The sequence below is a fragment of the Scomber japonicus genome, chromosome 4, assembly GCF_027409825.1.
Source record: "Scomber japonicus isolate fScoJap1 chromosome 4, fScoJap1.pri, whole genome shotgun sequence".
Lineage (NCBI taxonomy): Eukaryota > Metazoa > Chordata > Actinopteri > Scombriformes > Scombridae > Scomber > Scomber japonicus.
Window position 1 is genome coordinate 27,182,446 of NC_070581.1, and position 14,770 is coordinate 27,197,215.

Below are 14,770 nucleotides of genomic sequence, written 5' to 3' on the forward strand. Positions count from 1 at the left end.
AATCACACACCATATTAGGTAAGCTAAGAAAAAAAAAAAAAGTAGAAAAAGTAGAAAAAGTCATCTCCTAGAGACTAAATGGATGATTTTGGTGTTTGTGTTTTCATCACAACAGAAATATTGCCGTTAAGTCAGCCAGAATAATTGGTGTATTCCTTTAAAAGAAAATTGAATAAACAAAGTATAAAGATGAAAACTACAAAAAAATGCATAAATAAATAAATATATCTCTACTACAAAACATAATATAGGACATTTGTTTTACACACACTCAGGCTGTCTCCTCTGTTTAGCCACTCTGCTGTTTTTGATGATGGTTTTAGTTTTTTTTTTGCTTTTTAAATCCTCTCTAAAGGATATAAACACAACTGAAACATGGTCATTGAAACCACACAGAGAAGTAACAACAGAGTCTGGCAAACATTAAGTTAAGTACTCATGGAACCATTGTGAAGGTAATACAGTGCTGACGGTGTCGCACAAGTGATTAAAACTCAGCACTATTCAGTCTGTACAAAGTGCATGTAATCAGTCCTCTTTATATACCAAATACAGTGAGGACACTATCATATGTTAGGTAAACAAACATTTCTCAAAAACTAGTATAATTTCATTCTTAAAATGCTACAGATTTTAATGAAATGTCCAAAAAAGTGATCGAACCTTTTGGAACTAGTTTGCAGGTCTGCAGGAGGCTGTTGTTAATTAAATATATGCAAGTTTATCCCGGAGCCCGCACACCCTGGTGCATAAGCGTGTGTAAGAAAACTGTAGAAATACATGGATGTTGTTTTTATGATGTCACCGGTGATCCTAGGACCTAAAGGGAGGTTTTGGGTTTACAGTTTACAACTTGGAACTGTAAAATCCAAATTTGAGAGGTGCCGAGGGGTGCGAGGACAGCACAGCTGAGCAAAACCTGCATCTCATTACCTTTCTAAGTTATTGCCTTCATATCTTTCTAATGGAGCAAATATGTTCAACATGCCATCGGTGGAAATCGGCTGTTGTAATCTTATTTTAAAATGTTTGAGAGAAGCTGGAAATTTTCTTCTTTGCTTCAACACAGTCTGAGTTTTGAGGAAACCTCCAGTTACCATTAAAAGAGCTAAATCTTCTGCAGTGGCATTAATGTTCAGACATGGTAGTTGCTACTCAGATGACTCTGGAGAATCATATCAATAAACAGTTTATGTCTCCGCAACTGGAGTCCCTGTTTATTTCTGGCCTGGGCTTCATTTTACAAGCATTGCTCTATATTCCAAATTAAATTATAAAGATGTCTCAGTCTTTATTTATTCATGCCAGACAGACTGTGACTTCTCAGGAGCTCCAAACGCACTTTTTCCTCTAAATAATCCAGGTATGGGAAGATGATTTCAGTAGTATGAAAAAAACATTCTTAATGACAAAATCGGCTTCTCTCTTTTTCCATAGTTAGGATAACAGTAAAATACTTTTCTGCAGTGCACAATGTAGCAAAAAAAAAAAAGAAAGTGATGTGTGGACGTGATGTAATGTGTGGGTATAATATTAGTTACAGTATCTTCATGCAAACCCGTGGATTTGTTTGAATTGGGCCTTGAAATGTCATTCAAACAGTACATGTGGTCCCTATATATGTAAAGAAAATAATAACTAATCAAGTAGAAACGATTATTGTAACTCCTTCACACACTTGGTAAAATTTGACACTTCTCTTTGGATCTTCACAAGTCCCAACAGGAATTACTGTGTCAGGATCTTCAGCCAAAGTGGCCCATCAGAGGTGTCAGGGATCTGGGACATCATTAATAATTAAATTGCCATATTAAGGTTGGAGTGTCCACAGACACAGGACAGGAGCTTCAGGTTGTGACTCAGACATCTTTTCATTTGGACAGTTTGCTGATGACTCGAATGAGAGCCCCGTTCTCATCCTTTAGCCTCTGGTTGTCTGACTTGAGCTCTGTTAAGATCTGGGACAGCAGAGGGAAAAGAATGATATTAGTATATTATAATAATACAATGTTATAATCAGGAGTAACATTTTGTGCATAGTTTGTAATTTAAAGCTTCAGGTGGTACAATGACACAATTCACCACAACCATCCAGTGTTATAATAAAATATCTCCAATCAGCATTAACAAGAGGACTTAAAGTTCTTTGTCAGTAAAGTTAGACACCGAGCAATGATGACATGCTTTATGGTACTCGATCATGCAGTGAGGAGTGACTTTGGCTTTATGTGAAAAGTGAAAGAGAATAAAGTCAAAGAGAGAGAGAGACTGAGAGAGGGTCAATCTTTCAAATCTAGGTCATGTCTCTCATGAGGAGCAATGACTAAAAATAACCACCCTCTTTGTCAAAGTGTTTCCCCTCTACTAGAGGCAAACAATAACCCTCTGCTCTAGCTGTGACATATTACCAAAACTGGTCAAATGAGCAAAAACACCTGGCATCAACATGTTCATGATTTGAAGGAGATGTCAAGTTTACAACCACTTTTCTACTTCTACTTTTCTCACATTTTCTAATAAACTCAAATTTCAGCACAAAAAACTTCATAGTAATGGCAAAATGCAAATAAAGGAATAGTTGGAAAATATGCTTATTTGCTTTTGTGGAGGGTTTAGATGAGAAGATAGACAACTGTACATCTGTTATATATAAAGTTATTGCCAGGAATTGCTCAGCTTAGCTTACCACATGAGAGACACAAGACTGGAAACAGTTAGCCAGGCTCTGTCCAAAGGTAACCAAATCCGCCTACCAGCACCTCTAAAGCTCACTAATTAATATGTTACATCTTATTTGTTTAATCCATACAAAAACAGAAATGCCCAAACTATGAGTTTAGGCACATTCTGGGACTAGGCTATTTCTAAGTGAGCTTTAGAGGTGTTAGTTGTCCATTTTTTTAAACCTTTGGACAGAGGCAAGTTAGCTGTTTTGTCCCTGCATCCATGTAGCTTCCTATTTAGTGTACAAACATAATGGTGGTGTCAATGTTCTCATCTAACTCTTGGCAAGAAGGCAGATAAGCATATTTCTTTATTTACTTCAAAATCATATCGTCATCTCTTTTCTCTCTCATGAACAAAAACACACACAGAAACAAAATCTACCACACATCTGTGTCTCATCCACTTGCACAGGAGTTGCTCATTTTGAGGGCTAATGATGATAACACACTTCATTTCCTTTGGAAGATTGACTAGAGCAGTTATTTCCTTGGCAAACAATTTTGCATTGATTATACAGCACATTACACAGGACCCACACATATCTGACTGTTGCAAGATCAATAACTGCTATAAATGATTTTATTCTTCATAGTGCACACTGCTAGATGTTTAATTTAGATGATAACCAAAGCTAAAAACATAAATGAATACAATGCTGATGCTGTGTTCATGTCATTTGAAGCTCCATGCAACATCACTGTAGCTAAAAATACACTCAAAGGAGGCTTATGAGAAATGTTTTGGGGGGAGGGGCAGTGAGTTTGCCCTCTAATGGCCGTAAAGGAGAATGGGTTAAAAGAGTGCAGAGGAAGATGCAATGCACTGTTGGAGGTGGGGGAGGGGTGGTGGGGGGCATCGAGGGGTTGCAGGACCTGCCTGAGAGGAACACAGCAGAGGACGAGAGAGATGTAGAGGCACCAGAAGGAGAGAGGAGTGTAGAAGTTATGTAGCTGAGGAATGGGGGGAGGAGGAGAGGAAAGGAGGACAGATGATGTCAGAGGATCAGAGGTCCTCTGTCTCCGGCATGGAGGCCGTCTCAGAGAGGCGGGCGAGGACGCGCAGCATGGCTCTATTCTCAGCTAGGAGACACTCGTTCACCCTCCGCAAGGTCTGGACCTGAGCCATAGCAGGGAAAGCCTGCACAGAGGAGGAGAGAGATACAGAGAGGGGCAGACAGAGAAAGCATGCAGGGAAGCAGGCCGTGTGCAGAGAGAAAGACTCATATAGACACTATATAGATATCCGCATATACGGGCATGCACCCACGCACCTACTCAGACAGGGGAAAAGAAAAGACCCGAGGGACTCATGAGCAAAACTTATATAAACAAGTATATACATTACATAACAGGGGTTTTGAGAAGAAAAAGCAAAAGCTGCAACAAACAAAGCAAATCATGAAGCCAGCTGTCATTGTGGGAACTGTATGAGAGTGTTGAGGAGCCACGGTGTCATGTGTTATTATATATAAAGATTTGGAGTAATGCTCAGGAGAAGAGAAAAGGAGAGGGAATTAACATTCATAGAAATTCACATAATATTTCAGACTTTGTGCAAGAGGCCAGTCGATTATAAGTCAATAGGAATGGAAATGATTCATTTCCCTCCTTCTCTTGGCCTGACTGTTTGAGGTGAACCTCAATGTGGTTTGACAGAAACGTCTGTGGTTTGACGCCGTTCCTGAGGGTAAACCACACAGATCACACACACACTCACACTGGGCACTTACAGACTACAAAAGCACAAGTTTCTAGACTTGAATATGAGGTGTAAGGAGGACTTTCAGCTGTTTTTTATAATACCAAAACACATTTATAAAAGCAGTTTAAAGCAAGCATGTGTTTGGGATTTAACAGTCCATGCATATAATGTTCTCTCGGTATCAGAATAAAACAGTACAGGTTCCTTTTCTTCACTATTGCCGAGGGCAGAGTGAAGAAAAGGGCAGAGTGTGGCAAGAATGCATAATAACCACTATCCCACATTACACACTCTTAATGTTGTGCTCATAGGCATTAGATCAGACTCAAGTCCTGCAGATAATTTTACACGGTTTCAGAGGTTGTCAGGAATAATTCAGCTTTTCTATTAAACTGTGAGACTCCTAACGCGTAAGAAATCCGACACTTGGGACACTAACATGCGTATAATGTTTCAAAAGGGAAAACAAGGACACACAGTGACATTGATGTGAAACACCTGAAACCTGGCTGAGTCAACAACAGAGCCAATAGTTTCAGCCCAAAGATGCTAGATCAGCAGTTCAAATACAACCTGTGTTCCCTATTGGCAAGACAATTAACAACAGCAACCTGGAGACAAAGACATGCTGATATGTGTCATCTTTTTTGACAACTTATATTTCACAGTTTCAAAGCTACACACATACGAAATAGCAGCAGCAGTGATTGTAACACTCACATAATGATGTGATTATTGTTCAAATTACAGCAGCTGTTATTTTGTTCGCCTGTAGAAGACACCATTGACAAGTCTAGTGCTGCTGCTTTTCCTTCCCAGTAGGTGGTGCAGGTTGTCACTATTTTGAACAGCTCCTCCTAGTGGAGAATCTACAGCTTGCTAAACGTGAATAAGTGAGTTTGTGGGTGAGTGACATACCAACTCCCTGAGGTGGTGTACATGTAAAGAAAATAAAGACTGTGACGGTGACCCTGTGGCTTTTACTGTAGAGAGTACTCGTCGTTTTGAGCGACCTATGTGATGTACATGTGTGTCCACACGTGTAAACATGCCCCTGTCTCTGACAGAAGAGAATCGTGTGAAGTGACAGGCAGGTGTCAATCACTCTTCTGAATCATATAGCGACCACTCACCATCCCCCCTACCCTGAGACAGCCTGCCCTCAGGGCTGGTACCCACAGCGGAACCGCAGTGGGGCATCCTGCTGAGGGAACCACGACAACATGAGGGTCAAACATCTGCTGCTGGCACACCACACTGCTGTTTGTGTCCTATTTCTAATGTCCTTGTAAGTATTTGCAGTCACTCTCTGCATATTCCTTATGCCTCACTAGGGACATTTTGGGCTTTTTAATTTGCAATTTTGCAATATTCTGGCTGTGTTAATACATATTAAAATTTGATACGGGTGTAAATTTTTTCCCCAGCTTTTCCAATTTTTAAGCTTAATCTAATTTCCTATAATAAGTATATCATAAACTGTGTAATAAAACTCATGGCACTCAGCTACTTAAGGACAAAACCAACCACAGCCATCACATCATAAAATCAAGCATTATATTATATCATGATTTCAATCTAGAGCACTGGCTTCAAAATTGTAGTTTTTATTATTTTTCACTAGACTGAGCCATTTTTTCTTGTTTGTCCAATGGCACAAATAATTATATCTATTTTCCTGGTTTCCACTAGGGGCATTGCTGCTATTATGGAGCACATGTAGCAAATGTATGTTATGCTATGCTGTGCTGTGTGTGTGTTGTTGGAGAGTAATATGTGTGTGTGTGTATGTGTGTGCGTGGAGAAATGTGTGTGCACCGACACTCAGATACTTATGAGCAGAAATTCCCTAAATAGACTGTAATGTTTCCGGTGCCATTACAGCATACAATCATGCTTTCTATGTCAGGCTTTGAATCCCTGCTTTCAATGTTGTACTTTTTACTACTGGTATCATGTCAAAAACCGACATTTAAAGGCTAAAATTCTGAAAATAACTCCATTTTTGGTAGTTATGACCAAGATTGATGTGGGTAAAAAAAGAAAAATCAACTCAGCCAAAGTGGAATATTAATATACAGTATTTTATAGTGGGTTTGGGAACAGGATATTTCTGTGCTCTAAAGTACAAGAGTGATTTTTTTTTTTTCAAATTTGGTTAAAATATTTAACTTAGTCAAAGTGGAAAATACTATTAATATGTATAGTTCTATATCAGTTCTTGATGCAGCATGTTTTGTCACTTAACTTCAGTGAAGCCTTTTTGAAATGAGAAACAAGGGTTGAATGAAGTGAATAACTTCAACAGTTGCAGTCTATTTAGAAAAAATGTTCCTCTTTGTATCTTGAGAACAGTGTTTTCCTGTTCAGCAGCTGTGAAGGATTGTGACAAAAAGAGGGCATTTGGTCCTAAAATGACAGTAACTTTGGAAGATATTGACTTGATTTGACTAATTAAAAAGCTCATATTAACTTTAAATAAACTGTTCAATACAAAAACATGTTTCAATGTTCATTTTGGCACCTGACTATTGTTTTAGGAGAGACTTAAAAAATTATGAACCTAACCTTTAATCATTTAATTATAATCTTATTGTGTGGATTGTGAACTACACACATCTACTCAGGCCTGACATCTCTTTGCAGCTCTGTCCTGTGTTTCTTTGTGAAGCAGAATACACACAGTACAGTGCAGGAATGTCTCACAAAAGCAGGTATTTTGCTCTTGGACGGGGTTTGGTATTCAGCTGGAACTAGGTCACAATGTTCACCCCAACAGTGGGATAAGTGGAGCAGAGGAGAGGCAGCACAGACTCCTCCTTAGCCTGGCAGGAAGTGGCCCAGCAGAACACTGTGGGTAATGAGCCTGAAGCTGTAACCTTCCCTCTCCTTGTCTCCAAACCCACCTGGCTAACCACAACCCTGGAGTGTGCTATATGTGTGTTTTGCTTTGTAAAAACTCTTTAGGCATGCTTGATTTAGCATGGGTGAGAGGGGCTTGGCTGGAGGGGTGTGTACCTTCAAGGACTGTTAGGGTGATTACAGCGTTAGGAACAGAACATTTCTGAGACAAATTAGGCATTACTTGTAACAAAAATGTGTCATTTAAACCCTAGGCAGAATTTCTAGTAGCATAGACTAACCTTTAATTCTTCCTCCATGCCTGACACTTTTTTCTCCAGAGCCTGTTTTTCCTGTAGATAAAGAAGAAAAATAAATATATTGCTGTGTTCCTTTGGAAAAAACCCAAAAAGTCATTAGACTATAATTCAAGCAGACAGGATAATAAGAAGGAAAGAGACAAATAGAAGATATGGACACTCAAATACCAAAATGCCAGAAAGTTGCCAAGGAAACTTACCCTTTTCTCCGATTCAAGTACAGTAGATCTCTCTGATATCCTGTCGTGCCTCTGGAAGTTAGAACATTTCTGTTATTATTGAGAGAAAATATTACAAGAGCTGTATCCAAAGTCAGTAATCATCTCTGCCATGACCTTCCCTTGTATTATTTTTAAGATGACTAAAGGATGATGCAGTGACTGTTTCTGCGCTCTATACCTGAGTGACTTTCTCCAGCTGGGAACGAATCTTGGCCAGTTCTTGTTTGCTGTCCTGCAACCTGGATTTGAGACGCTCATTCTCGTGCAGAGCCTCTGTGTACATCTGAAAATGTACAAAGTGAGATTAAAGAATCGCTTTGTTCCAGCAATTCTAGTTAGTAATTAAACAAAATATTGAAATAATGCAATGCAAATATCAAAATCTTGAACATTATCTGGAGCCTGCTGTTATTCTTCCTTCTTAACCCAAAGCTAACTGTATGGACATCTATTTATTATATATCTACAGCAGACCAGTGTCTAATGCTATATACAATAAATCAGTATACTGTTCTACATTATTAATATATCAAAATGCACTGTCAATAAAATCACCAAATACATTTAACATGTCAATACAGTTCCATAGTTACCATTTGGTCATGTTCATGAAATTATGTTGGGTTTTTTTGTGTGTGTGTGTGTGTTTACTCAACTATATCGTGGTAATATTATTATTTCTTTGGGTGCTAACAACAATGACAGTTTTTAAAATGTGAGTGTCTGATTTATACTTTAGAGATCCACCTTTCTCCCTTCTATGTACAATAAAAGGGCAATTTCAACAGTCTGCATACATCTGTCAACATTAAAGTGAAATAAATAATTCAAGCTTTAAGACAGGAGCCATGTCTAAAACATAAGAAACAAAACATTTTACAGATAGCATATAGACACTTACTTTTTTTTTTGAAGATGAATAAATAAAATGTAACACTAACAACAATAATAATAACACTAGAAAGTCATATAATAGGCAATGCGCTATTTGTGGAACTAGACCAGACTTGCTTATCTGTGCAGCAGCTCAATAACTTTTTGGGTGATGTATGCTCTTCTTGTGGTTGTCTGCAGAAAATTGTCATCTTATATTCAAAATACAAGCATTTCCATTCCAACTGGATTTACCTTATTATCACCACAGATGCAGATATCTAAAAACTGTGAAAAATATACTAATGAAATAATTTCAACAAATAGAATAGAATTCAATTCGTTTTTATTGACATATTCACAACAATGTATGGTAAACTTTGCATTTAAAAAAAAAGTAATCACATATGAAGATTTCAACATAAACACAATTTATGTTTTTTCCCTTTTTTTGAGGATAAGTCGGCAAAAAAAATCTTAACTCAAATGCTACATGGCTAAATCAGGTTGAGTTCTGTACAGCACATTTTTCAGCACAATATCACAACTTGAAAGTAAATCTTCATGTGCATGTCCTTATTGGAGCATTACTAAAATAGTCACTGAGTTTACTGTACATACATGGATAAATCTGTATGGAGATCTGACAGTCACATGGGACTCCAGCTCTCTGCCAACATGAATCATTCAGGGGAGGAATGTGCCTCTTTAAACTGAAGTAAGAGTTACTACCTTCTTGTAATCTTTGGTAGTGGAGTCTTGCTCCTGTTTATTCAGTGCAGCCAGCCTCGTCTCTCTCCGTGTGTAAGAGCTGGTCCTGCCCATTGGTTTGTCTGTTGCACTCTCTCCACTGGAGTCATATCTACAGGCAACATATCATACATTCACTACACAATGCCACTTTATGTTGGGCGTTTGTTGTAACTTTTTTTTTTCAGGAAATACAGTTCTGTAACATAGGAGAAAAACAAACAACGCTAAATTCTTACCTTGACAGTCTGTCATGCTGAAAAACAAAGAATAAGCCATGTTAGTCAGATCACTCAGCACCAGAGAAATGGGAACAACACTGTGTAGAAACGTTCAGTCATGGTTAGATCCAGATTTATTTGTTTGATAAGACCAAACAAGAGCTTGGCAGTGAAATATTTTCCATTCTGGGACAACAGAGAACAAAAACAAAACTTCCAAGTGAATTATCACAGCGTGTTCAGAGGCCTGAGGTTCCAGAGGGACGAGGTGCACGCAGAAGTGAGATATAATTCACCCCAACACTACACCGACAGAGTTCACACAGGTCAGAGCTCCCCGGTGAGCCCGGTTAATCTTTTAGAATAGGCGGCTGCCACGCAAATGCCTTCAGCATAAAGATGACATCATGACATCAGGAGCTAAGTATGACGGGTCGACTGCTGACCTCAGAGAACATACTGATAGCAGACTGTCCTGGAAGGTTTTTGCTATGACTAGTCCAGTCTACATAGCTGCCAAGTTGCTTGTTGTGATCACACACTGGATGTGTTTCCATGTCACCAAGGAGTCTGGGTATTGTGCTACATTCAGAGGAATTGTATGTTTTTTTCAACAACTGTATTTCTGGTTTGTGTTTTCAGAAATGATATTACTTCAAACGTGTGCCTACATGAAACCTGTAGGTGTAGTTTATGTCTGTCTACTGCCTCCCTGTGTTAGTGTACGTCATGCATACACTGGGTCTTCAGCCAAACCAATTTCTGCACTGAATGAAACTGAACAAAACAGCCACCAGCTGAGAAAGCCAGGGAGAGAGGCTGCCATGATATGAGGCCAGACTGATCCATGATCTCTTCACTATATCTGCTACACTCTCATAAACTTTACTCCTTCAAATTCAAAGATCTGGAGTTGCTCTCATGCCAGAAAAAGACAGCTTTAAACACTTCTGTTTGGAAATGCTTTTGCACTGAACTTCTTGTGTGGCGGTCGGAGCTGTTTGAGACAAGAAGCAGATGTAGATTCTGTAAAAAGCATGAGCTTTATAGGAGGAGAATTTATGTCAAAAGGAACGGAGTGCTCAGTTATTCCTGCGCTACCATTTGGCTTGTTGGGGGATATTTCATGCAGCGTCAAAGGAGCTATTCCTCAGCACGTGTTTACACAACTGAGCCAGTGCTGCCTGTCCTTATGTGGTCATGTGCTTTAGCAGAGCTATCCAGAAAACAGACCTCCATGACCTCAGATGAAAAAAGGCCAAGGACGGAGCGAGGGAGAGTTCTCACTCTCTCCAATCTCTCAGTGCAGAACCGAGGGGATCCCTCGATCAGATTTGGTTTACATTCATTAATCAGCTGGGATGATTGGCCCAGATTTATGCATAAATCATCAGAGAGTCTGCAAGTGGGGATATGAACTGCTACACAGCCCTTCAAACTCTTTCAAGATTATTCGTTTCTGGATGCAAACCTATTTCACACCAAAGGATTAGCAAATTAGTGAAATTAGATTTTAATTCCAGCAAAATCTTAGCTCGGCCCGGTGGGGCTTAAGTGACTGGATATTATCCTTAAGAAAAGGAAGGAGGGGGGAGATTTTTGCATGTGGGGAGTAACACATGCATGCTTTTACATGAAAGTCTGCATCATGCAACTTTTGGTCCACACTGAGCCAAAGCCAGAACATGAATCATACTGCAGCTGAAATTCTCCTTCAGATGGCAGCTGCACCAATCTGATTCCCTTGTTAGGACAAGTAGAGGGAGTAAGAAGTGGCACATGTAGCTCAGTGAACTATGTGAGGCAGAGCAGATTCAGGAAGAGAAGATCAGCCAGGGGAGAAAAACAACAGGGTATTAGACTGTTGGAAATAGCCTGTGAACGGGTGCATGCTCGAACCATGGGTGCTCTGTAAACACAACTGCCTCCAATTTTATGGCTCGCCAGGACTAGCATCATATGTGGCAGGAAGCGTTTGGGATACACATGCTGGCTGCCTGTATAAATGATGTTGTAACTGCAGTTTGGAAGAGCCAATGAAATAATCATTAAGAGACTCTCCATCTTCCCTCTCACCTCTTTCATTTCTTCCCCCTGTTTGTGTCATGGCATCACTTCTTCAGAGCTGACTGGATTTTGCAGTAGGAAAATCTGAGCAACCTGCTGCTACACTCTCTCTCTCTCTCTCTCTTTCTCTCTCTCTCTCTCTCTCTCTCTCTCTCCCTCTTCACCCCCACCACTGGAACGGACACTGCACACACAACCATAAAAGACGTTTCTTCCATATTCACTCACCTTTCCTCCTATTAACTCTTTACAAAACATCTGAGCCCTTCTGGAAACTGAGATCATCTTCCTCTTCTCCTGTTTTTACTCAAATGCCTCACATCTGCTTCATGATGAGTGTCCAAGTGTCCATCCAATAATGCAAATCACTCTTGTTTATACTTCTTCCTCTCGCTCACAGCTGTAGCACATATTGTATTTTATTAAAGAGGACCAGGTGCTCATCTAAATACTGTGGCAAGTGCTAAAAAGTACTGCAACAACCTGATTCCACGCCCTCTCTATTACATTTCCTCTCCCAGGAAAACTCTGCCAATTGAGATCAGGCTGACACCATGGCAAATTAATGCCAAAGTTTCACCATGGATACAGTGCAAGGAGACTGACACTGCTTCAAAAGAGAGCAAAAAGAATGACAGCATCCACTGGTAACATTCACCACTGGCAACTGTGTTCTAATGAGAGCATCTGTAGTGTTGCACAACATTGCATGAGCAAATCTCTACACATCTCTAAACAGATTGCTGCTTCACATTTTTTGATTTCTCTCTGTCCCTTTAAATGTGGCTGTCACACAGCTGAGTCTGATGCTCTGACATAAACAAAACAGTCAAACAACGCCCATGAGAATAAGCCACTTAGACAGAAAAAAATAACAGGAAATTACAGAAGGAATGTTTCAATCCAGAAATCTTTTCCAGAAAGTAGGATCAGAATCTTAGCATTGCGGAGCAAACAACCGCTGCTCTTTCACGGGTCAACAAATAAGCTGAGATGATGAGTGGTTCACAAGTTATTTGTTCATTTTAATAAACTAATTTAGTGACTCTGGAGTAGCTGTTTATTCATGTAAATGCACATAATCACAAAGCAATGTCAGAAAATAGAAAGTCATTCCACTTTACATTATGGCCTGCTAATACAAAAAAATGCTTCTGCAGCTCAAAACAGCATATATTCAAAGATAGAATTACTCTACAGAGAGCCTGAGGCTTTCACGTGTTACCACATAGAAGATTAAGTCTAAATGCATTTTACAAATCCACACACAAATTAATCTGGTTTATAAATCAATCACTAACACCTATAGGATATAAGAGGCTTTATTTGGGTTTACTCAAGTGTTAGATTGGATTAATTTACTAAATGAGGGAAAAACCTTTAACAGTTATGATAGTTAAGACCTCCTCAAAAAACTACTTTTAAAATAATCAAGTAAATACACTCCTCTCTATGTAATCTATCATCTTGAACTGGCTAAATCATTCAATTTAACGTCAAAACAGTGTGTTTCAGTGCAAGAATAGGTTCTGGTCTTACTCTGTAGCTTTTCTCTGTTGGGGATGGAGAGGACGGTGGTGAATCTGTCAGTGACTTCCTCGTACGAGTCAGATCCTTGGTGCGCGGGTAGTAGGTTGACATCTCCCTCCTCTACCCTGGACAAGCAGGTCAGCGTCTACTGTAACATTCACTGAGGCCACCACCAGATAACAGCTTCCCAGACGCACAGATTCCCTCAAGCAACGGTGACGCAGATGCCCATGACTGCGCTCTGGGGGAAACCTCAGCAACAACAGGTGTGTGTGTATATATGTGTGTGCGTATGTTTCAGTCCAGTTTCACACTCCCATGAGCTGTAGAGACCTAAGATAGGAAGGATTTCTGATGTGTGGTCACACCTTTCTTCAAAGCTCCAACAGTAAAGCAATAATTAGATAAAAAATGCAAAGAAAAACAAAACAAAGTAATCGCTGTTGATCACAAAAACAGATAAGTAACCCTTTAACTAGGAAAGCAAACAAATTATCATCCCTTGTCTTCACTCTGTGAACACTGAGGTCTTTGATGAACTGTGAGAAAGTCCAAAAGTAAGCAGCCAGTAGAGAAAAGTTTGTTCCCTATGCTGCCTCTGAGGATTCCCAAAGTTATACTCTCTCTCTCCATTTCCCTCCCTCTCTTGCTTTCTCTCTCTCTCTCTCTCTCTCTCTCTCTCTCTCTCTCTCTCCCTATCTCTCTCTCTCTCTCCCTCTCTCCTTCTCCTTTCACTGCTTGGTCGCCCTCCCAGTCCCCACACCCCCACCCCTGCTTCTCCCCGCTCTCTTCAGCTTTGGCAGCTTGCTGTGGCAGCCTGCCAGAGGCTCTGCTATGGACAGACTCGGAACTGAGGGCTAAAATTGTCCACTGATGTGGATGGGGATAAGGGGAGGTGGAGCACAAAGCCAGAGTCGGGGGGGAGTCGCAGTCGTTTTTGTCCTGGAAGGTCGACACTATTACCTGAGGAGCCATCAACAATTGTGAGGTGTCAAGTAACTCTGTGCACCCTGATGGAGAGTAAATGTTGAGTGTTACACAATGTTAACACAGCGCACTTGTACAACATATCTCCTCTCCCCAAAATCTGTGTAATCCATTACACACTTTATCAAAGCATTGGTTATTCTGTGTTAATTTTTGTTTGTGACTCATCCTGTTTTGAAAGACATTATCTTGTTAGAGGAATAGTTTCACATAGTGGGACACGCACTCTTGATGAGAAGATTGATATCACTCTTATTTTTAACTAAATATGAAGCCACATGGAGCAGCGAGTTTGCTTAATTGAATAAAGACTAGTCACAGGGCAAAATAACCGGTATGCCTCTGTGCAAAGGTAAATAAATCCACCAAACATGACCTCTAAAGCTCACTAAATAACAAATTACATCTCATTTGTTAAATCCCAGTGTGAAAACAACCAGTTGTGGTTTCACAGAGGTTATGTGCCAGAGCATTTATTGGCTGTATGCAGTTATATAACCTCTCCTAAAACCTCAGTTTATTGTTTTTACAT

At 39.8% G+C, this 14,770-nt stretch overlaps 2 protein-coding genes across 2 annotated transcripts in view; one reads left to right on the forward strand and one right to left on the reverse strand.

Annotated features, from left to right (window-relative positions):
* LOC128357989 (serine/threonine-protein phosphatase 4 regulatory subunit 2-like) overlaps positions 1–14,770 on the forward strand; it is a 149,332-nt gene that overhangs the window by 78,375 nt on the left and 56,187 nt on the right. The window lies entirely within an intron of this gene.
* LOC128357992 (protein phosphatase 1 regulatory subunit 12B-like) lies at positions 1,622–13,725 on the reverse strand. Its single transcript, XM_053318443.1, has 7 exons — positions 13,261–13,725; positions 9,673–9,689; positions 9,416–9,545; positions 7,989–8,093; positions 7,790–7,858; positions 7,572–7,622; positions 1,622–1,958 (listed from the first exon to the last, which is right to left on the reverse strand). The coding sequence occupies exons 1-7, from the start codon at positions 13,360–13,362 to the stop codon at positions 1,872–1,874; spliced, it is 561 nt and encodes a 186-aa protein (XP_053174418.1). The 5' UTR covers positions 13,363–13,725; the 3' UTR covers positions 1,622–1,871.

Excerpts from the sequence above, each read along its gene's own strand:
- LOC128357992 (XM_053318443.1), bottom strand. The coding sequence starts at position 13,362 with ATGTCAACCTACTACCCGCGCACCAAGGATCTGACTCGTACGAGGAAG. Across the intron at positions 7,623-7,789 it reads TACTTGAATCGGAGAAAAGG|GAAAAACAGGCTCTGGAGAA; the intron begins GTAAGTTTCCTT and ends CTTTATCTACAG. Across the intron at positions 1,959-7,571 it reads GCATGGAGGAAGAATTAAAG|ATCTTAACAGAGCTCAAGTC; the intron begins GTTAGTCTATGC and ends CTGCTGTCCCAG.